This window comes from Peromyscus californicus, unplaced genomic scaffold (assembly GCF_007827085.1).
Source record: "Peromyscus californicus insignis strain IS unplaced genomic scaffold, ASM782708v3 Scaffold_5__1_contigs__length_169319896, whole genome shotgun sequence".
NCBI lineage: Eukaryota > Metazoa > Chordata > Mammalia > Rodentia > Cricetidae > Peromyscus > Peromyscus californicus.
The window spans coordinates 46934505-46958921 of record NW_026294573.1 but is presented as its reverse complement, the minus strand read 5'-3'; the positions used below and the strand labels follow the sequence as shown (position 1 = coordinate 46958921).

The 24417-nt window shown below is 44.2% G+C and overlaps 1 protein-coding gene across 1 annotated transcript in view; it reads left to right on the top strand.

Moving 5' to 3' along the window:
- Positions 1 to 1605: 1605 nt before the first annotated feature.
- C8b (complement C8 beta chain) overlaps positions 1606 to 24417 on the top strand; it is a 103001-nt gene continuing 80189 nt past the window's right edge. The window contains exons 1-8 of the mRNA XM_052717196.1: positions 1606 to 1773; positions 8168 to 8309; positions 10577 to 10718; positions 12020 to 12152; positions 14320 to 14517; positions 18161 to 18401; positions 21383 to 21511; positions 22828 to 22991. Coding sequence (XP_052573156.1) covers positions 1606 to 1773; positions 8168 to 8309; positions 10577 to 10718; positions 12020 to 12152; positions 14320 to 14517; positions 18161 to 18401; positions 21383 to 21511; positions 22828 to 22991 — 1317 coding nt within the window. The remainder of the gene's footprint in view (positions 1774 to 8167; positions 8310 to 10576; positions 10719 to 12019; positions 12153 to 14319; positions 14518 to 18160; positions 18402 to 21382; positions 21512 to 22827; positions 22992 to 24417) is intronic.

Genomic DNA, 24417 nt, shown 5'->3' with positions numbered 1-24417 from the left:
TTAGACGTGTTTCAGTTCTCGTGAGGCTTGTCTGCTCTGAAGGTGTGGCTCCTCTGCCCTCCACCCCATTTCCCTGCTTCACTCACCCCCTCAGATGCTTCCTGACCTGCATGGCTCAACCTGATACTGGCCCCCTCCTCTTCTGTGTCCCTGATGCGCCCTAAGCACTTTTCATGTTGTGGTAGTTTGAATAAGAGTATCTCCCATAGGCTCAGATGTTTGAATACTTGGCCCCCGTTGGTGGTGATGTTTGGGTAGTCTTAAGGAGTGGGGTATTGATGGAGTACATCACTGTGGCCTAGTTTTGAAGTTTCAAAACTTAGTGCCATTTTCAGTTAGATTTTTCTTCTTCCTGCTTGTAGTTCAAGCCCTCAGCTTTCAGTCCACATGCTGGGTCTGCTGGTGGCTGCCACAGTTTCCCACCACAATAGACGCTTAGTCCTCTGGAAATGTAAGTCAAATAAACCCATCCGTAAGTTGCCTTGGCCAAGGTGTTTTATCACAGTGATAGAACAGTAACTGATACACTTGGCCTGCTTCTCTCAAAAGAGATTAGTCACTTCCCCTCCTCGCCTTCTCATGATCAGATCTGTTTCTCTAGCACAGAACTCCCTTCCTGATTTCAGACCCAGGTAGGAACTGTGCCCTGCGTGAGTTTATGTGGCTATCTCATGGGCACCTAGAGCTTAGCCTGCCTCGGCCATCTTCCACAACATCTCGGTCCTCCTATGTTCCCACCACCTAGGCATTCAAGTAGGATACTGGCATCAACCTAAACCATTTCCTTCCTCTCAGACCCTTCCAGCCCATTCATTTGCCGATCACTTTCTATCGCTTCCACCTGAGACCTTTCTCACCCATTCCTCTGCCCTGGCCCTGCTGTAGTTCAGGTTCATATCATGTCACGGGGACTCCTACACCAGCCTCCACCTTCTCCCCAGCCTCCAGACTTAACTAACCTATAACTAACCTCTGCACATCTTCAAGCCCAGCTCTGGCCATGGGACCTGCATGCATTAAAAATTGCCAAGACACAAGACTTGTTTCTCTCTTAAGTAGATCCTGTGCCGCATACCCGGAAGCCTGGTGTCTTCAGTATCAATTGTTCTTGGCAAATGTTTCGTGGATATTTAAGATGAAAAGGCATCATCTAGTGCAAACCCTCAATCTTCAGAGGATAAAAAGGAGGCCCATAGATAGGGAGTGTGTTGCTGTGATTGGATTTCCTGTGTATCCATAGCCCATGAGAGTTTAAGTGCTCACCTATTGGCTATAATTTATAATCCAGAAACAGCTGTGTAAGGGAATACATTTCAGCCACTGTGTGGAGGAAAAAAAATGAAGCTCCTACAGACTGGAAATCAGATCGCACAAGTGGCTGAGACACTGTCTTCTAACCAGAGTTCAGTACTCTTTACCATGGTAGTCCTCATGCCAGGCGCTTCCTGGGGGCTCAATACATATTTGTTAGATGAATTAACAAGCACTGAAATGATAAACTACCTGCCTTGCATTCATGATCTGATCTACATTTATGCGATGGGTGATTGATGGGTGGCAGGGAATGAATGTAATTCCTTTAGGATATGCGACTCTTCTCTTAAAATGATTCTTAGAGGGGAGCAGCCAGATTTCTTCAGCACAAATGCCGTCAACCAGAGCCTTGCTAAGAGCAGACAAGTACGGAGTGTGGACGTCACCCCAGCACCTGTTGACTGTGAGCTATCCAGCTGGTCCTCCTGGACTGCATGTGACCCCTGTCAGAAGAAAAGGGTAAGATCCCAGGCCTTGGGTGAGCGCCAAGCTTCTGGGCAGGGGTGGGAGGTCAAGAAGGAGACTAGTCTTCAACATTCTGGCAGAGGCACTGATGGTGGTGTCTGGCCATGGTCTATCCTTTAAGATGCAAGCTGTTGGAATGACTCTCCTTTCTCTGTGCTTTCAAACAGCAAGCAGCTGCTCCCTTTGGTATTACAGTGGTTTTCACACAGCTGTCTTTGCTGCATCCTGCCTCTGACCTGCTCTTTCTATCCATCATTCACGGTATAGCCAGGGAAGCTACCCCAAAGCTACATCTGACTAGTCTTTCCCCAAATGAGCCCTAAGTATCAAAGCAAAACTTGCATGTCACCTAACCTGGCCTCATCTCTATGATACACCAGCTTTTGTCAACTTCCAGCTCTGTCACTCCCTCTGCACCTCTGTTCATGCCCTTTTCTCAGCTAGCAATGACCTTTCCCACTGCCTTCACTTTCTAACATGACTCAGACTTGATTCTCTGCTCCAGGCAACCTCTTCTGTGAAGCCTTCCCTGACTGCTCATCAGCTCCCGGCTCCTCATAGATAAAGCAAATTTTGCATGCTTTTTCAGGTCCCCCCTACCCTATATCCCATATCCTAACATATATCACACTGTGGCCTTTACCATTTACTGCCATAAACAGAAAACTTGTAAGGGTGCATGCATGTAACAGGTGCTTCATCTCTTATATTTGAGCTCACTCTGCTCTCTGATATCTTTGCAAGGAAAAGAAGGTGGCTGTCACATATTCTGTTAGACAGATAAATGAAAACTTAGAGCAGGTAAGTGCTTCTTGGAGCCCTCTGGTAGCAGATAAGCCTCAGTTCAGGCCATGAGGCCCTTCCTGACTTTTCTGCTGGTAGAGCTTGTCTCCATGGTGCCAATCCTTCAGCTCCCTTGTGATGGAAGAGCTGACCCAGGACCCCAGTCCTGAACAAAGCAGATGTACCAGAAGACAGAGAGAGAGAGAGAGAGAGAGAGAGAGAGAGAGAGAGAGAGAGAGAGAGAAATGGTTGCCATTCCCTTGGCTCCTTGGGAACCCAGACCTATCATGGCAAAGACTCTGGAGAGGCTGAGGAAGCCAGCCCAGGGCAATTGCACAGTTAATTGGATCAATGGGGAGAGCCAAGCACTATCATTCTGTTTCCAGAGTAGGTTTTCTTGCTGAAGTTATCAACATTGATCCAATTATCTGGATAATTGCTTCATCTGCACCATAAACCAGAAGGACTGAGCATGAGCCAGCTAGCCAGAGATGCTCACCATGGACTTCCTCAGCTGGATGGCTGGGGCTCAGTAAAATCTCTCAACCCAGACTTAGAGGTGGATTTCCTCCATCCTTTCTATCTTCCTCAAACCTACTTTGCCTTAAGAGCCTGGGGCTAGTCTTTTGAGAATCTCCTTGTATATGTATGGCTTTATTTTTATTGTTTAATTGATTTACAGTCTTTGTGCTTATTTGTGGAGTATAGTTTTATAATTTGATACCTATATGCACTGGGTAATGATGAAGTCAGGGTAATTAGCCTTTCCATCACACAAACATAATTGTTATCTTTTGCTCACATGTAAAGAAACTTCAACATCAATGTTCCTAATCACTTTGAACTATACAATTATTGTGGACTTATCTTCTGTATCATAGAGCATTAAAGCCCCCATGCATAGTGTTTTGATAATCAATAGCCATCCCCTTCTCTGCCCCTTCTTCCTTTCTAGTCCCTAGCAACCTCTAGTCTATTCTCTACTTCTGTGATGAACTATTTTTGCTTCTACAAATGATTGAGAACCTGTGATTGGCTTTCTCTGTCTAGCTTATTTCCCTTAACATGATGTCCTCAAATTCCATTCAGGTTGCCACAAATGACTGGATCATCCTTTTATAGATGACTAAAATTCCATTGTCAATTATACCATTTTAATCCATTTATCTTTTGATGAACATCTTTGTTGATTTCTTATTTTTGTGATGGTGAATCTTGTTATAATAAACATGGGAGTTCTGGTCTATCTTTGATAAAGTGTTATTACCTTTGGATATATACTCAGTATTTAGACTGTTGGCTCGTATGGTAAATCTATTTTCAGGATTTTAAAAATATTTTTGAAAATTCTTCTTTCTTCTTTGTCTTTGTCTTCATGCCCCTCCCTCTTCCTCTTCCCCTCCTCCTCCTTCTTTTGCACAGCCTCTAGTACTGTTTTCTGTAATCCATGATGGGTATATTAGCTTACGCTCCTATCAACAGTGTGAAAGACCTTCCACTTCTCAGCATTTCTGCCATTTGTATATTATCATTTAAACATATATGTAGAGATCATAGATCATTTGCCCATTTAAAACTCGGATTATTAGGAATTTTTCTGTTCTTTGAATTCCTTATATATCCTGGGTATTAGTTCCTTGGCAGATGAAGTTCGCAGGTATTTTCTTCATTCTTCAGTTTGTCTCTTGAAGCTGTTGATCATTTCCTTGGCTGTACAGACATGTCCTAGTACAATCTGATCCCATTTGTCTAGCTTTGCTTTTGTTGCCTATACTATCTGAAATTCTGTTTGCTCTATACTTAGGTGCTCAAGTGTTTCCCCTGTGGTTTCTTCCAGTAGTTGCATAGTTTGGGATCTTACATTAGGTGTTTGACCAATTTTAAGTTTTCTTTACTTTTGTTTTGAGTTTGGTTTGGTGTTTTCTGTTTCTTTGTTTTGTTGTTGTTTTTTGTTTGTTTGTTTCAAGACAGGGTGTCTGTGCATAGCCCTGGCTATCCTGGAACTTACTCTGTAGTTCTATGGTGGAACTGGCCTCCAACTCAGAGATCTACTTGCTTCTGCCTCCCAAGTGCTGGGATTAAGAGGATGAGCCACCACACCTGGTAAGTTAGATTTTTACATAAGGGTCTGTCTAGTTTCAGTTTTGTACAGATACATTTCAGTGTTCATTCGTTTGTGCTTTCTCTCTCTCTCTCTCTCTCTCTCTCTCTCTCTCTCTCTCTCTCTCTCGTGTGTGTGTGTGTGTGTGTGTGTGTGTGTGTGTGTGTGTGTGTGTGCTCATATGTACTTGTGTGTATGCACACATTAGGCTCCATCTACCTTTTTTGGCATAGGGTCTCCCACTTGCCTGAAATCACCAAGCAGGGTAGACTGTAGAAGTAACCATCTTATTAAATAAGAAACACAGAGCCAATGTAAAGATAAAAGCCCAAGAGGTCAGAGCTAAGAGCCTTACCCTTTCTGCTTCAGCAATCCTCTTCCGCCAAGAGAGACCTACTTCCTGTGTGTTTGTCTTTATATAGACTTTCTGTTCTGCCTTCTCATTGGTTGTAAACCCAACCACATGACCACCTCGTCACTGCCTGTCTGTACAGACCTCCAGGTCTTCTATGGTTGGTATTGAGATTAAAGGTGTGTGTCTCCAATGCTGGCTGTATCCTTGACCACACAGAGATCTACCTAGCTCTGACTACCAAGTGCTGGGATTAAAGGCGTGCACCAAGAACACCCAGCTCCACTATGGCTTACTATTAGCTCTGACCCCCAGGCAACTTTATTTATTAACATACAAATAAAATCACATTTCAGTACAAATAAAATATCACCATAGTAGACTGCCTGGCCAGGGAGTCCCAAGGTTATGCCTATATCTACCTCTCACCCCTGTCACTACAAGCACATACCACCACACCTGGCTTTTTAAAAGTGGGCTTGGGGTATTGAGCTCAAGTACTCCTGATTGCAGGATAAGCACATTACCTACTGAGTGATTCCCCTTGTGTACCCAGTTTCCAGTACCACTTATTTTTAAGAGCTGGTCCTAGAGTAAGTGTTCTTGTTCTAGAGTATGTGTTCTTGTTCTAGAGTAAGTGTTCTTGTTCTAGAGTATGTGTTCTTGTTGCCTTAGAAAACACTGCTGGTTGTAAGTATGTGGAGTCACTTCTGGGTTTTCTCTCTGTGCCATCAGTCTGTGAGCATGCTTACATGTCTGCCCCATACTTTTTTGACCACACTAGCTTTATAATATGTCTTATGTCTTGAGTTGTGATGCCACTTGCCTTGTTCTTTTTGCTCAGAATTGTTTTCACAATGTTTTCTGGATGGTTTATGCTTCTATATAAATTTTGTAATCCCCCCACACTAGCTCTGTAAACATAGTAATTCATGTGTGATAAGATTCCGTCAAATCTCAGATTTACCTTGGGTAGTGTGGAAGTTTTAACATTATTTCTTCTAACCTGTGAAAACAAAATGTCTCCTGTCTTCTTAATTTTCATTATGATTATCTTTTACTTCCTACATTAAATTTATTTTTACCTGTCTTATTATTTTTGAGGATGTTGTAAACTGAATGATTTCAAAGCTCTTTTTCAGTGTGTTCGTTTGAAGCATACATAATGTCGTTGGATTTTGTATGTTAATTTTATGTCCTGCAACTTTACTGTACTTATAAACTACAGCAGTGTTTTGGTGATGTCCTCGGAGATTTTACATACAAGATCATGCTACTGACAAATAGAATCAATCCTTTTACTCTCCCCTTTCAATTTATCTGCCTTTTATTTCTTTCTTCTGCCTGATTGTTCAGCCTTACACTTCCAGTTCCATGTTGGATAGGCATGTTATTTTGCCCCAGATTTTTGAAGATACACCTTGAACTTTTCCCCATTAGTATGATGTTTGCTATGGGTCTGTCGTATATGGGATGGACATTGCATGTATATTGTATGTGTATCTTGTCGTATATTGTGTGTTCCTTCTGTACTTCATTTGTTGATGGCTTCCTAGTTTGTTTGTTCCTCAAAGTTTTATTTAACGTCTGTGTCTACCTTCTAGGAAGAATGAGTCTCTAAGGATAAGGGGGATGGCTGTCTAGATTCCCTTTTGTATTTCCAGATCCACTGTATAGATGTCATCTAAGGAGTAACTAAGCCTTGTGTCACTCTGAAGGGGAGGGTGGCCCTCTACTTATTTTCCACACATTTCATACCCAAACCTTGACTGCTAACATTAGAAAACCACCTAAATGTCATCACTTCTTTCTGTCCCCCCTCACCCAGCCTGGGGTCCCTGGTTGCCTGCCCTGCTCTCTCTCTCTCTCTCTCTCTCTCTCTCTCTCTCTCTCTCTCTCTCCTGATCCCCTCATTCTCCTTCTTGTACTCCTCTCCATCCATGATGAATTCATCTCTGGTTTCTGGAATAAGAAGATACATCCTTTAGTCGATCAGTGTGACCAGAAACCTTCCTCTACCCAAGTTGTTCTTGGTCGTCCTTTTCCTGCCCTCCACGTCTACCTGATGGTCCTCCTCAACTCTCAGGTCTCAGCCCTGATATCCTCACTAGAAACCAGTCGATGTCTCTTCCCTTTGCATTGGGAATTTCACCATGAGATTCCAGAGCACGTTGGTTGCTGCATTTGCTCAGTTCTGCACCCGCTCGCTGGCCTGTGTTGTCACTGCCAGTGCCTCCTGCCACCAGGGGTGACCCTCTCCTTTGGAAGGCAGGCCAGGACACTTAATCATGATTAAAAACTAACCAACAGGCAAGCAAGCAAAAATACCTACCCTTTTAAATATGAGATAGATTAATCAATATTCTCGGAATAAATGAACAAGATGAGAGAGATGGCAATATTGATTCCTAAAAATTGTGGATAATAAAAATGAAAAGTAATGACAAGAAACTGGGTACCTACTTTGTGCCAGAAAAACATGAGCTTGAGATGATATATAATGATATATGATATGAATGAATACATAATTCATAATGAATAAATAATGTAACAAATATATAATTATATAATTTAAATTCTAAACTGTACATTTAGGTAATTCATTGCCCCCAGCTTACAGATGAGTAAATTTGGGCTCCAAAGACAAAGCTGCTTGCCCAACATCATACAACTAGGAAGTACTAATATCAGCGGGAGTTTCAGAGCACATACTTTTTCATTTATATCACACTGATGCCTTAAGCAATACGTGACAATACATGAATCTCCCATCGGAATAATTAAGTGGAGAGTCAGTTTATTGTTGAACTGACTATATGAGCCCCTTTATTGACTTTTTATTCCAAAGCCTGGGCCTTTTTCACACCGAACAAATCTTGGCAGGCCACTGCAGAAACAGAGATTCAAGACAAGTACCCCAAACTCAGGGAGGATGTGGTGCAGTGGGAGAAACAGTCAGAAAAGTGCCAGCCCTGCACAGACCCTCAGTGTATGTGGTGAAGGAAGCACAGGAATTGGGCACGTAGCCATCAGCCAACTGTATGCTTTCCCTGCACCCACAGCTTGGTTGGTGACCATCTGTATACAGTGTCCTTAGCTCCTGAGGTCTCTGAGGTCCCATCCTCGGCTCACTTTCTTTCTCTCTGCTACAGTACAGGCATGCTTACTTGCTCCGGTCCTCCCAGTTCCATGGGGAATTGTGTGACTTCTCTGACAAGGAAGCTGAAGACTGTGTTACCAACCAACCATGCAGAAGTCAAGTGCGATGTGAAGGCTTTGTGTGTGCACAGACAGGTATGAATGAATGTGGAAAGGAGAAGAGAAGCTTGAAAAGCGGAGAGTAGCTTGTGATAATGGAGGGCCAGACATACAGGGTTCATGATCAGGGTTGCAGGACAGGTCAGGGAGACCCCTTACTGCAAGCCTCAACCTCCTTTTCTGTGTATCATCCCATGAAAACATGCCTATGGTAAGGTAGTATCATTATTATCCACATTTTGCATCCTGAGAAGGTGAGGCTCCGAGAGGTTACTTGCCACAAATCATCCAGCAAGTCAGTAGTGGAACATACAGGTGAGAATCTGGAAGCTTGGCTGTATTTGCTGACTTTAGAAGTTAGGTATGCTGGAATCAAAAGTCCTAGGTCAGTCTAAATCTGACTGTGTGAGTCAGAAGATTTTATTTAAACTTTTTGGATTTTGATTACATTAATATAAATTGAGTGTTATATTAGTTACTTTTCTATTGCTAAGATACCATGACCAAGGCAACTTATAGAAGAAAGAATTTAATTGGGCTTACAGTTTCAAAGAGTTAGAGTCCAAGATAGTAGAACAAAGGCATGGCAGCAGAAACAACTGAGAGCTCACATCTTGATCTGAAGGCAGGAGACAGAGAGAACTAACTTACAATGCCAGGAGTCAATGGAAATCTCAAAGCCCACCCCTAGTGACATATCTCCTCCAGCAAGGCCACACCTCTTAATCTTTCCCAAATAGTTTCAACTGGAGACCAATTATTCAAGCATATGAGCCTAAGGGGGGACATTCCCATTCAAACCGCCACAAGGGTGATGTTAATATCTTATAAACTGGTCATAGCATCATGTGACAAATGGAGATAAAAGCTCTCTGTCACATATTAGCTCTGCTACTGCTCTCAGAGCCCTAGGGTAGGGTGAAATATGCCAAACCTGAAACAGTTGAGAGGTGTGATCAGCATCACTTACCAACAAAAGGCTTTGGAAACATGGGCCTTGCTATTTGCATTTCAGTATCAGTGAGTCTACCATAAGTCCAAATGTGTGATCGAGTCAGTAAAAATGTTGATTTTCCACAAAGAAGAAAAGGGAGTATGGAAGACAGATGGGAAGATGGACCGAAGGAAGGAAACATCACACAAATGAATGATTATCTACTGCAGAAGCAGCAAGTAAAAAACTGTTTTCTCAATTTATGCACTCATCTAATCCCAGTAAATCTGTCTCCACATCTGCAAGTCTCTCACACAGAGATACTTTGCCCTAAAGTATCTGGAGGGGAGTTCTATTCACTGTACTCATGTGGATTATGGTCTAGAGCTTCCAAAAGACAGACAGGGATTATCAGAGCGATTTCCAGGGCTTACTGCAAATGTAAAATTCCATCCAATAAATCTGAAAGACTTTTTTACAGTGTACCCAAGGACTCATTATGGCCAGTGTTCCATGGTTTTGCCTAGAGCTATAATGGCTATTCATGCAGGCTTTACTTTAAATGCCTTGTAAGAAACATTTGAAGACCCGATTGTTATTTTTCTGCTTTTTATAACCGAAGGACATCGGTTAAAAATGACCTGATGTGTCTAAGGAAGCAGAGCTACCTGTCTCGTGGGCTTTATCTCCCTGAGAATGCACAAATACAAAAGCAAGTGAAGTCATATGAGAAAAAGTTGAAGGGGAAAAACAGATGCTGCAGCTGAAGGCAATGTGTGTGTCAGGGAAAGGATTCACAATTAGGCAGGTAAAGGTCCCAACTGTGCCACAAACACTTACTTGGCTCTCCAAAGCACCAAGTCTGGCTATGATAGGCTTTTGCAATAGTTTCCATGAGTCAGTTCTGTTTTATTCACTCACTCACAGCTGTGTCATGGCGGGATAGCTGTGATAACTTCTCTCCTTTACAGATGAGGGAATTGAGGCCAGCAGGTTGGGCCAGAGATACAAGATGGCTTAGCTGGTGCCATTCAGAGAAGCTACCCACCACCTCTTCCTAGCCTCAGTGACAGGAGGAGGGCTATTTTCAGACTATCAACCTGGTGGTCCATCCCTTCCCTCCTTCTTAGGCACATTGATTCAGTTTCACAGGTGGTTCCAGATACTCTCTCCTCGGTGCCTTCAAAAGTGTGGCACTGAACTCCTTGGGGGAGAGGAAGGGGATGAACTATCAGTGTCATTTTCATTCAGGGCAGATACACGAAGACTGATCAGCACAGGCACTAACGGCCTAGCCACACACCTGGTACCAGCAATGCCTCTCCTCTTATCACAGCCATGTGAGTGTGGTCCCCTCTCTCCACCCCAGGGCGGTGTGTGAATCGCAGACTCCTCTGCAATGGGGACAATGACTGTGGAGACCAATCAGATGAAGCAAACTGTAGGAGGATTTATAAAAAATGTCAACAGGAAATGGAGCAGTACTGGGCCATTGGCAATCTGGCTCATGGGTGAGTTGCTGCAGTCCTGCTGGGCAGATGGGAAGGCACAGTGTTAAATGGAATTCTGACGGATGGACAGGGGAGTGGAAAGGGACACTTACTGCTCTCCTTTCTGGAATAGAAAAGCTGTAGTTTAACTAGGTCCTCTATGTATTCTCTGAGGTCAACTATATATTGTTCTAGAAGCCATGCCATGAATAGGCATGGGTCACAGGAAGGTTGACCTAGGAACACGAAGACTGTTGAAGGACTAGGGTGAGCCTTGTCCTTAAGTCTCACAATTTGTTGTGTCAGAGGAATTCTAAGCATGGCTCTTGAATCTTATTGACAACTTATGTCATAGGTTTAACCTGGGTCTGTCCCTAGTTCCCAGCATGCACCATGCTGAAAAAAAGGGGGTTCTGAGCACTTTGTGAAGTAGTGGGTTTCCAAGATAGGTCTGTAGTCCATGTGTGTCTCAGCATCTGGGGACATAAGCATTGGTCCAATCTTCTGTAAGGTCAAAGGAGCAAGGTTAGAAAGGACCAAATAGGCCTGGCATTCATCCTGCTTTCTTGCCACATCCTGCCGCATCTAAGCCTGCAGATGGATGAGTGAGACCATGACGTTCTGCATGATAAGAATCACTGTAAAGGATGCCACTGGCAAGCAAAGCAGTGAATGGGAATAAAAGTTACCTCCTCCCTAGACAATTGCCTATCTTGACCCTTAAAGACTGTCATTAGAGAGAGACTCTTCACTGGGATGGGAGCTCTTCTCAGGATTGAGGCCCTCAAAAGTTAAGTAAGAAAGAAGCAGAGAAGACATCCAAAGTCAGTAGCGGAGTCCAACTAAGCCTATAGGAGAGGGGCTTCCCCTGGGAGGAGCAGAGCATGCCAGCAAGAGAACAAAGGGCAAGAGACAGGGCTGGGTAGGTGTGTTGGGAGTGGTCTAAGATGAAAATACTAAGCTTGTGAGACTGAAGAAATGGCTCAGTAGTTAAGAACTCTGGCTGCTCTTCCACTGGACCAGGGATCAATTCCCAGCACATACAACTGTCTAAGACGATTTGATGCCCTCTTCCAACCTCTAGGTACTGTACCAGGCATGCACATGGTGTACAGACATATATACAGGCAAAACACCCATACTCATAAAATAATAACACAAAAACAGAGAGTGTTGAGTTGGCATGAACCAGACTCCCAGGGCCTTGCTTGTGGAACCAGGACTTTTGAGTTTGATTCAGTGGGATCTGCTAACTGCCAACAAAGGTAACCCAACCAACCCTAAATCCTAAGCTTTCCACCCCGTCTGTGCCCTCCTTCCAGGATAAACCTGTTCACAAACACTTTTGAGGGCCCCGTTCTCGATCATCAGTATTATGGTGGAGGATGCTCCCCGCACTACATCCTGAACACCAAGTTTAGGAAGCCGTACAATGTGGAAGGCTACACCCCACAGGTAAGGGACAGCCAGGCAGCTGCTGCTGGCAGTGAGGGAATCACGGAGCACTCTGAAGCCTGCTAGCTGTGCAGCTTTTCTGTACCCCTTTCTCTTGGAGCCCCGGTGTCTTCTGATATCCAGTGGGTGTGCTCTAACACAAGACGTTGTGCTGACAGTGTGCCAGGTACTGCAACAGCAACAGGAACTATAATGGCAGTAATGTTAGTACAATAGTATCAATAGCTACACTAAAGACGGAGCTTAGGATTTGGTGTCACACAAGTCTACTGGCTTGTCTGCTCATTGCCTACGAAGTCCTAAATGCTCAGCACCTCTCTTGTCCTATCTTTATATTGGAAGTTATAAACTTCCTCCCTGAAGTGACATGGTAAGTGAGATTATGTGGCTGAGCGGACAGCATCATACTTGCTGTCACAGGGAGTCCTCAGCTCATGTTAACACTTGTTCCTATTGCTACCGTGTCTTTGCCTATCAGGCCAGGCATTGATCTAAGTACCTAAAGTCAGAAAATGATGTGCCCCCCGGGGTGGGAGCAATGGTTTAAGTGATTAAGAGCAGGAGCTGCTCTTACAGATGACCCAGGTTAAGTTCCCAGCACCCACGTCAGGTGGTTCACAACCATCTGTGACTCCAGTTCCAGGGCATCGGACAGCCTCTTCTGGCCTCTGCCGACACCTTCATTTACAGATACACATACATACACAATCATAAACACATACACACACAAATAAACCTTTAAATAATTAAATAAAATGCTGCACCCATATAAATCTGTACTATGACTCCTATATACTCCCAGACACACCAATCACAGAGTAGACTATGGAATACATCATGTAGATACACTACCAGAACCCTTGCCATCTAATGGGAAGACATTTTACTTTAGGCCAAGTTCCTTTTCCACTCTGCCCTCAGGTACCCCAGCTGTGAAGTAAAGGGGGTTTGACTGAGAAATTCATCTTGGTGGTGGTTTCCATGACCAAAGGCATATAGTTCTGAAGGCTGGGCAACTTCCTTTCTCCTCATCCTCCATTTCTGGTCCTTTCTGCAATACTTACTGACCATCAAAAGGAGGAAACAGCCTAGGACTAAACAGACCTTCCATCAAGTTGTCTAGTCCATTCTCTCAACCTCTGCTTTCCAAGGACACATTACAGGAGCCATATCCCATCATGTGCAGCTTCCAACTGCTACTCTCCTTAGCCAGCATTTAGTAAAAGCTCTGACAGGCTCCTGTGTGAGCCCAGTCCTCAGAACAGGTCTAATGAGAGGGACAACTGTCATCTCCATTTTATATATGGAGAAACTGGGTCCTAGAGAAGCCAACTGTTCCAAGTCATCCACCTTCTGAAAGCAGCACCAATATTCCAGAAGCCCTCCTTTAGGCCACGACTACATCATTGCTGTTCCCTTCCTGTGCTGTGGGACTTTATAGAAATTACAAGTATCCAGATGCCCATGGGAATGGAGGTGGGGATGACTGGTCACTCCAGGTCCATCGAGGTACTGCCTCTGGCAGATCCCCCATGCAAGGACAGTGAGCACTAATGACTTAGCATACAGCTGTGTTGAGTTCTCTAAGACAAGTGGTAACTCAGTCTCCCTCACTCCCCTGCTGCTGCCTCAGTCCCACATCATCAGTGCACTGCACTCCTCCTGGCACCTCCTTCTTGGCTTGTGACTTCACATCTCGATTTGCTCCTTCCAGCTTAACCAGCCTGCTGTCCCAGAATGACCACCCCACTTCTTCCTCTCTTGGCTCATGCTCGCAGTAAGTCAGTTCAGAACAAGAGTTTCAAAAGCCTCCATTGTCCAGAATGTTCTTTCATGACACCCACTCGTTTCCCTCATTCCTGCACCTTCTGATTCATCTATACCAGTGTCCCGGCACTTGCTCAGCCCCTCCTGCTTTGCTTCACGCCTCTGTTCAAGACCAATCCACAGCCCCGACACCCCCGACACAGCATGAACTGTAGTATTGAATGTATCTGTCTCTCTGGCTGGAGCAGGGGTCCAGAGGCAGGGAGGCAAGCTGTCCCTGATAGTTTTGTGTTTGTAGGGTTGCTAGCAGAGCTCTGCTGTACAGCAAGAACACAGTGACTACCTGATGACAATTTCAACCGAAGCATATTAAAAAACACATTTTCTTTTCTTCCTACAGACCCAAGGCAAATATGAATTTGCATTTACAGAATATGAATCATATGCAGATTTTGAACACAATGTGACAAAGAAAGAAACCAGCAATTCCGCTTTCAAGTTTGGTTTTAAAATAGTTAGCTTGTTTGAGTTTGGAGTTAAAGAAGAAAGCAATGGAGGTAGACATTACATTCAAAGAACCAAACGATTCTCCCACACTGTAAGTACCTGTCTGCGGCTTTGATTGGCTTATTTTCATTTATTCTTTGAGAATTTCATAAACGTATTTTGATCATGTTCATTTCCTTCCCCCAACTCCTCCCAGGTCCCTCCCCTCACACCGCGCCCCTTCCACCCAACTTAGAGTTCTTTCTTGTTCTTGAAAGAAAATCAGTTTATTGCTTTTAAATGTATGTGTGTTCTTTTATGCTCACAGATGTTTCTGAATTCTACATTATCCCTGGTCCAAGTAAACAAGAAAGTTTCTGTTGTCCTGAAAATACCCTCGTAGATAACATCTTAGTCTCACATTGACTTACTTTTTTAGATTGTCAAGCCTAGTGATGTTATTTTCTGGGTTTTTTGGGTTTTTTTGTTTGATTTTGGTTGGTTTTGTTTTTTGTTTGTTTGTTTTATAAGCCCTTCCTTTGGTTTTCAATAAGTTTATTGTGCAGATTTGCCCCCAATGAAACCTATCTGGAGGTTTTTCAACACACTGTAATTAGACTTTTGTTTGAGATAAGTGTCTGGAAAGTGACCCCACTCTTCTGTGACTTCCTAGACGTCTGGTGGGGTTGCCTTTACCATCACCCCCTCTTTCTCCTGCTTTCTTTCTACCTCTTATCAGCTCCCTCACCCCAGGTTACTAGCCCAGGCTGCTCTGCCTTGTGCTTCCCTCAGACACAGTGGCTTGACTCCCATCTCGCCCCAGAGATATTCCACAATACTAATCTAATCCTTGTCTAGTCCTTGACCACGAGGTAAGCACAAAGCCAGTAGCCTGGTGGGAGAAAAGCAGTGGGTAAGGGAAGTGATTGGGGTAATGTGTTAAAGAAATGGGTGATAGGCTATTAGGCAGACTTAAGACTTCGAATTCTGGGGTAAAGAAGTATGAAGTTTCTACTAGTTACTGAGAATTTTCACACAGGAGTGATGTAATAGACAGTTAATCTAAGGAGATATGAGAGAAAAGAAACCAAGACCTAAAGTCTACAGTGATTTATATGAAAACAAAAGAAATTGTGAGGGCCTCTGAAAGGCCCCTGCTGCAGATATAGTCAGCAGCAGGAAACAGGTAGTCGACATTAATAGTCTGTCACTGTCTTCCGTCTATTGACTTGTCATGTGGATCAGGCCCTTTGGGGGACAAATCTGTTTCCTTCATCTCTAGACAGGATGGTACATAGTAGGCACTCCCCACTGAGCTATAGGAATGAAGGACAGGACTGACCACAGGCATTGACTTCATTATGAAGGGAAACAGTGGGTACCACCATGGCCTGCCTTCTTCTCCTCCTCCCCATCCTTACCTCCCTGATTCACATAGCCAGTTCTGCAATGCTAACATGTATATAACCTGACATGAGTCTTGGGTCCTAAGACAAATTCTACAAGGTTTGTTTTGTTCAGTTAGATGTATTATCTCAAAAATGAGGTATCTTTCTGGGTTACAGTATGATGATTTGGTTCATATATGCAAGGTATAGTGACCAAATCCAAGTAATTAGCATTTATGTCTCTTTGATTTGTAACTTTTTTTTTGTTGGGCACCTTCAAACTTATCTCTTCGAGCTCTTTATGAAATATATAACAAATTGTTCTTACCTTCATATTCTCAGTCTGGTGGGAGAGGTAAGCTTGTAAGCAATATATCACTTAATCATTTATATCAGCCGCAATATAGCAACAGTGTAAGTTCTAAAGGAAATCAAGTTGAGTGAGGTGTTCTGCAAGCTTAGAAAAGGAGAGTTCCTGGGACTTCCAGGGATGGTATTAAATAGGCAAGAGCTAAATGGAGAATTGAAAGACAAGTAAACTCATGTCCAGAAGAACTTAGAAGCAGAGGAAATGGTCGTTACACAGTTACCTCATGCAGGTTTAGGGGTCAGTACAGAGTTGGATATAGGCCAATACACAGTGTGGCTGATGAAAATGGACAGGCATGGAGAGGAACACTCAATGTCAGGGCAGCTGACAGCAGTCAGAGAACTGGTGGATGGAATGTGAAGGTTATGTATCCAAAGTAAGAGAGCCGATTCTGTCCGAAGGCAATAAATAGTGAGCTAACACGGCCATGTTTGCTTATTTTTTGTTTGTTTGTTTGTTTGTTTGTTTGTTTGTTTTGGTTTTGATTTTTTGGTTTTGTTTTGGGTTTTTTTTGCCTGAAGGAGTATTATCATAATGTTTTCAGAGGTTTGGGATCTTGGCTCTGACGAGGGCACTGAAAGCAGATTAGTGAGAGAAGGGAGAGCAAAGAGGAAGTTTTATAATAATGTGTCAACTGTAATAGCAGTCAGAAAAGACTGTCAGAGAATGCCTTTGTGTATCTGGGAACCGTGGACTATCGCAACGGGAGTGAGCATGCTCTAGTCAGCTGCATTGTTCTCAGGGGATTAACGCAAGGAACATTTTTTTAAAGGCAAAAATAAGGAGGGTTGCAAACAACAGTCCTTGGCCACAGGGTTGGTTCTAGCACCATGGGTGACACCATTCTGAAGCTGGGCAGTAACTGGTCAAAGGCCCGTGAAGTAGTGTATTTTTGTATGTGGTTGCTGTGGCTGTCTTCCATGGCAGCTCCTATTATTAGACAATCATGAAAGAGTACCTTTCCTTCATAACTTCCAGGCCTGATGTATTTTTACTTTCCTTCGGTTAGAGCTGCCACAGTCAACTCCATTTTGATTCTGACAACTTACATAAAGCTGCAAAGAGGGATAGAGTGGAGGAGATTTGGCAAAGGTGTGAGCCAAGTACTCAGTGACTGCTTAGGCAGTCATGGTAAGAGAAAAAGGGTTCTGAGTCACTGGACAGGACTAGAATGGGGTGACAGCAAGCCAGGTTGGACCAAAGTTGGTGGTTTTAGTGACAGTTCATGCAAGACTGAATAGCTCTTTGCAATTGAAGGGATCAGTTGGAATAGAGTAGCCCCAACCCCTATCCCTGCTTTCCCCCATGCAAGGACCTAGATATAACCCCATGCAAGTCTCATCACCTCTCATGTGGTGATACCCAGCTCTCATCTGGCAACACCAGCATTCAGTGTATGCCATACTTCCAGGGGACTCCAGACTTTTCCTGGAAAGGACCAGAGTAAATAATTGAGACGTTACACAATACTGAGGGAGGGTCTCTGTTGCAACTACACAACTCTGCCACTGCAGTGTGACAGACACTGCAGACAATATGTAAGGGAATGATAGTGTTTGCAAAACAGGCAGGAGATATGTTCTACAGGCCATGGTTAATGGACACCTGCCATGGTCACCTTCCCAAGGAGTTGTTCACCTTGAGTGGTATAGGTTTTTGTTTTCAAAAGACATAGGTGAATGGTTGATGCTTACGAGTTAGCAAATGCTGGCCCTATCTGTGTGGCCTCAAGTAGCCACATGCATCCTGTAGTGCAGGTTTCTGATTCTCCTTTACTATCTTCATTTGCTCCTGTAACAAGATGCAGTCAGTGCTCATCCAAGCCAAAAAGGATGCTGGAATATTTATGAGAACTGAAATCTTCTCAGATATCCTAAAGGAATCATAAGCATGATGACCCCAGGCAAGAACAGTGGATGGTATTTGTAAAGTTCATTTTCCCATTCACGATTCCTAACTGCAAAGGTCTGTTTTTCCCATGTTGGTATTTCATCTAGAAAAGCAAGTTTCTGCATGCGCGCTCTGTCCTTGAAGTGGCCCATTACAAGCTGAAGTCCAGAAGCCTCATGCTCCATTATGAATTCCTCCAGAGGGTGAAGAGCCTTCCCCTAGAGTACAGCTACGGGGAGTACCGAGATCTCCTTCGTGACTTTGGGACCCACTTCATCACCGAGGCCGTGCTTGGGGGCATTTACGAGTACACACTTATCATGAACAAAGACCTCATGGAGCGAGGAGGTGCATTGCCCAAGGGACACACCTGTCCTGGCCAGCACAGGGATAAGTGGCAGAGTCTTACACTAAAGCTTGGGTGGAAGAGTCTTGAACTGTATCCCCATTTTCCTCCCCCTAACCTAGCTGTACCTCCATAGAGGCCTTGGTCTTTATCCTTCTCTTTTGGGCTTGGCCATGTTGGTCCTCCCAGCCCAGCTCTCTCTCTTTGGGTGATCCTCCTTTCCATAGCTTCTGTATCCAACAGGATCCAAGCTTGAATACCAGGTCACATATTCATCCTGGATCACTGGATCACTGCACCTGGTTTCTTCTGTGGTTTCCACATCTCCAAAATGGTTCCACCATCCAGCCAGAGGCACAAGCCAAAGGCTTAGGAATCAACCTCAATTTCTTTTCTGTTCTTCAATGAGTTTCTTCAGATCTACCTCCAAATTTCTTTTCCATTTTTCATGTGTTTATATATGTGTGTATATACATCATGGTTTTTTTTTGCATGTGTGTGAGCACATGCATGTGTGGGTTCATGTATAAATAATTGCACGTGCATATGCAGGCGTGAGGTTGATGCCAAGAAACATCCTCTGTGTTCTTCCACAATAGCAATTGGAGCAGAGTCTCTCAATCAATCCTAGAGCTTGTTGATATGGCTAGTCTCCCTAGCCAGCCTGCTGTGAGGATCCCCTGTCTCCACATTTAGGAGCTGCAATTACAGGCAGGCCATGGTGCCCACCTCGCCTTCACATGGGTTTCTGGAGATCCAAACTCTGTTACTTATTTTGTAAGACAAGCACTCTGACTGTCCTTATAAGTCCTAGTCCTTATATTTGTTTTATAGTTAATACCATAGGCTCATCCTGTGACCAATGGTTCATTCACACTTGAATTAGTTAGGCAAGATCCGAAGTTCTGTCTTTCTACCACCCTTGGAGATGAGGAGATGATGCCCAGCATGCTGGTCTACAGACAACACTTTTTTTTTTGGTTTTTCAAGACAGGGTTTCTCTGTGTAGCTTTGCGCCTGTCCTGGAACTCACTCTGTAGCCCAGGTTGGCTTCAAACTCACAGATATCCACCTGGCTCTGCCTCCCGAGTGCTGGGATTAAAGGCATGCGCCACCACTGCCCAGCGATGACACTTTCACTAGCGAAGGCTTATACTACTATGGTTTTCCAGACTAATGGTCAGTCCCAACACTCCCCTCTCTTTCCATCTTGCCCATAAACATTCCAGATCTTTCCAACTGTCTTCAATTACCAGTCTAGACTGTGAATCCTGCTTTCTTTATTCTGCCTCAGGACTGAGCGCTTGCTTGGTTCTGTGAACTGTTTTAGGTTACATGGTTTTTATCAGCGGAGCCAGGACTTAGAATTCCAATGTACTTGCAAGAGGACATAGGATGTAAATGCATGTCTTCAGGACTTGGGTCTACCAAGATCAAAGGTACCGTCCTCCAACAGAGTTGTGCCAAAGGTTCTGTCCGTGGTTTCTAAAACTGCCCCCTATAAATGGCCTAGAGAATCATACAATTCAGAAATATTCAATTGACGTCACCCTCAGAGTTCTCCAGAGTGCTGCCAAAGAAAGAGATAAAACCCTGCCTCATTTCATGCACAGTTAGAAAATTTGCATGACCATGGAGGCTCTTTTTCTTGTAATACCTATTATCTCAATGAGATTTGTATTTTAAGGGTTCAGACTACTCTGGGGGAAATTCTGCTCTACATTAGTAATGCTCGAAAGCCTAGTAGTCAACAAGCCTCTCTTCCTCAGCCAGATTTAAAACAATTTAGAAAGGTCTTACATACATTTCAGCAAGCCCCAGGGAAGAAGATACCTTGGGGAGAATTTTGGGGGGATGAGGTAGGAAGGGATCCTCAAATAAGTAGGGGAAATTTGTACACCCACCCCCCAGGTACTTTCAGACTTATATATGCATTACTTCAGCCAATTAATGCAGACCTCTTCCTCCTTTATCAAAGATTAGAGAAATGTATACCAGGGCAGGCAAGAGGTGGAGCTAGCTCATAGCCACTGGACCTGTCACTAGGTACCTGTGCTGGCTAGTCTTGTGTTAACTTGACATAAGCTGGAGTTATCTGAGATGAGGAACTTCACTTAAGAAAATGTCTCCATAAGCTCCAGCTGTAAGGCGCTCTCTCTCTCTCTCTCTCTCTCTCTCTCTCTCTCTCTCTCTCTCTCTCTCTCTCTCATCTTTTTTACTTTATTTATTTATTGCTTTTTAAAAACAGGGTTTCTCTGTAAAACAGTCCTGGCTGTCCTAGAACTCACTCTGTAGATCAGGCTGACCTCAAACTCACAGAGATCCACCTGCCTCTGCCTCCCGAGTGCTGGGGTTAAAGGCGTGCACCACCCCTGCCCAGTTTGTAGGGCATTTTCTTAACTAGTGATTGGTGTGGGAGGGCCAAGCCCATTGTAGGTGGAGCCAGCCCTCAGCTGGTGGTCCTGGGTTCTATAAGAAAGCAGGCTGAGCAAGCCATGGGGAGAAAGCTGGTAAGCAGCACTCCTCCATCGCCTCTGCATGAGTTCCTGCCTCCAGGTTCCTACTCTGCTTGAGTTCCTGTCCTGACTTCCTCTGATGGTGAATTGTGATGGTAAGCTAAATAAACCCTTTCCTCCCCAATGTGCTTTTGGTCATGATATTTCATCACAGCAACAGTAACCTTAACTAAGAGAGTACCTGATGAGGAGTCTGAGTTTTAAAGGCCAGCTCTGAACACATGACCTCTTTGAAGGCTGCAGCTACCCTCAGAGACACTAAGGAGGAGGCTAGAGCAGGAACTTGGGACTGATCTCTGTGGGGTCTCTGCCCTGCCCCCTATACCTCTTGTCTACAGATTGAGGGCATGTTTATTTGAACCCAGGACCCCAGGACACCAGGAAGGGTTAGGATTAGAGTCAACCATAGGAAAAGGGACAAAGTGAATGACCTAGTAGATCATGGACATCTTTCCTTTTTCCTTCAGATTACACGTTTAACGAAGTTTCTGCCTGTGCTGGAAAAGATTTCCAAATTGGTGGTGCGGTCTCTAATGTCTACCTCAAATTGGGTGTGTCGGAGAAGAAATGCAATGATATTCTGAAAGAAATCAAAGGTGAGGCAGGCTCACGGAACTTCTGCCCTTGTAGCTTTTCTCTCCCTGGTACCATTGGTCCCAGGCTTTCTTTAAGCACGGGATAGTCCAAAGCATTTCAATGAAAATAATAATCTAATAAATATTTCCTACTAGTGTAATGAATACACACAAAAAAATGAATGAGGTTGAATTCCCATTTTCACAGTGAGCATGTGGGGCAGGTAAAAGGCAAAAAGACCAATATCTAGGCTGAAACTTTAAGGCTAAGTTTCCAGAACCATGAATTACAACCAGAGTGTGAGTACTACTGCACATAGTGCTAATAACAATCACTCTGCTCTAGGGGCTGGGAGTGGTCCTGGCTAGAGATAGAATGCCGGGGGCCAAGGCAAGATGGCAGAGGCTGGGCCTTACCTGACAGAAAGCATGCCAAAGAGATTAGGAAATCTGGCCCAGCACCATCCATATGGCAGAGGCCCCAGGGTAGAGTTGGGGGTAAAGGCAGCCTGGGTGGAGAGCCAGGGTCTAGAAGCAGATACCTGGATGCAGTACGGGGAGTTGGGAAGCTAGCCTGTGGAGAGTAGGACTGAGACTGGGTGGCAGTGTTCTGATCCTGCTTTCCCTCAGTTGTCTTTGTACGGGTCTGCCTGCCATGTGAAAAATCCCACAGTGGCAGCAGTATACAAGTATGCAGTAAAGCACAAATGCAGGAATTAGCTGCTAGCTAGAGCAACCACTTACACTTGAGAATGAGTTGCTGATATTGTTGATTATTTGTGCATTGTGGTGGGGCAGGACGCATTAGACTCTTCTAAGGAGTCTTGTAGCTTAGTGCCTATACAAGTCCCTGAATAGAACATCACCATCACCCACAAAGCCTCACTAATTACAATGCTTCTCTCCCTGTCTGCCCACTTCCTTGCCAGTCTATTATTTGTCCATATCTATCTGTCATCTATGAGTCTATTTACCTATCATCTTTCTATTTATCTATCATCTATGTACAATTCTCTTTGCCTATCTATCTATCTATCTATTTATCATCAGTCACCTACTTCTCTCTGTCTCTCTCCCATATACTAATTCAATAATTGGCATGTGTATATGTTCATGATGAATCTATCCTTGTTCTCCTCATTTGAACTATGCATGATTGGGTAAGTTTCTAGTTGCCCTATCACTTCCCTATGGTCAAGAACAAGTCTTCTTCTACCATGTCTCCCAGACAAGCTCACTAATAATCATGGGATCTCAATTGTTTCTTTAGCTGAAGTAAATTCCAAGGCACAAAAGTAGACCCTTTGATTCTGTGCCACTCTTCCTATCTGTTGCAGACAGAAACAAGAGGGGCACCATGGTAGAAGATTTGGTGGTTCTGGTGCGAGGAGGGACCAGTGAGTACATCACCACCTTGGCCTACAGGGAGCTGCCAACAACTGAGCTGATGAGGGAATGGGGAGATGCCGTGCAGTACAACCCAGCAATCATCAAAATGAAGGTACATGCGGCCACTATGCCCACTCCACTTCTGTGTGGAACATGGTTCTGAAAGTCTACTGTGAGCTATGTATAGAATATGGAGATCATCAAGACACAGACTCCTATCTTGAGCTATGTGTATTATAATAGAAAATAGATGTGAGATGGTTAGAACACACCACTCCATGCCACCTAAAGATTCTAAGCACCTCCCTTATTTACTAAGGAAATTAGCATGTGCCATGCTGTTAAAAGATGCCAGAGGAACACAGAGGCATGACAAGATGAAAGAGCCACCTAGGAAGGACAGTAGGTCAGCAGCATGCATACCCATCTATGAGGAGAGTGCAAGATGTGATGATAATAACCAATGTGCTTGAAGCACCTACTGAGTTCACAGCACTGATGGGGCATTAGGAATGGTATCTAGAGTAATGCTTTCAGCAGTCTGCTTGTCAAATGTGCTTGCCTTCTTTTGTGACAAGTCAAGGGTCAGGAAAGTCATGTCCATCTGTGGCTGTTCAAGAATCTGTTAGGTGTAGACAAGAGAGTCTGTCTTCTTTCCTCCCCCATGGGCTTTGGGGAATAGAAAAAAAATAATGATTCTCACCACCTGACTCCCACACGAGAAGAATCCTGCAACTGTAAATAAACTAAACAGATGCTTGTTAAAACAGGACTGTCACGCACATCAGCAATGGTAGGTCCTTGCCTGTGGGGACAGCTGCACAGTACCCATAGCATGCCTGACATCACTCTCTTCTTGCTGGTGCCTGTACTGTCATTGATGGACCATTGTCCATCCCCTGAGAGTTCTCTTTGCATTCAAGGAGGGAAAATGGGAGACTGGACCTTGATGCGAGACTCTGCAGTCCTGACCCCAACCATTTTTCCAACAGGACCTGCATTTATGTGTCAAACACAGATCTCCACAGAACACGAAGGCTGTCACTCAATTCTTGCGTCTGTATTTAGTCACTAATGACACTCACAGCACAATCACTGACAGTCACAAGAGAGATACAGCTGGCCATGAGTTGCAGGCAGCTCCAGAGAAATTCAAGCTTGACTGATGCCATGGTGACATTGCATGGCATCACAGCCAGGTGTGAGAGAGAACGGGGACTTCAGAGGAAAACAGACATCTGAATTTTTGTCCTGTACTATGATATCCTATCTGGTAATTGTTAAAACTGAGACCTAGGGAGGATGGCTTGGTTTCCCAGTGAGGCCAAATGTGCCTGTCTGGGCTAGGGACTGTTGAGGTCAAACTGGTTGCATCAAGTGGGGCATGATGGAAGAGAGTGTTTTAAGGTGCACAGCAGGACAGACACAGAAGTGCAGGAGACTTCTATGCACCTCTGTGCATGTCACCTGCTCTGCAAACCCATGTTTATCCATCTCCCGCTTCATGCACTCTCTGTGGTCTCAGAAACTGCAGGCTG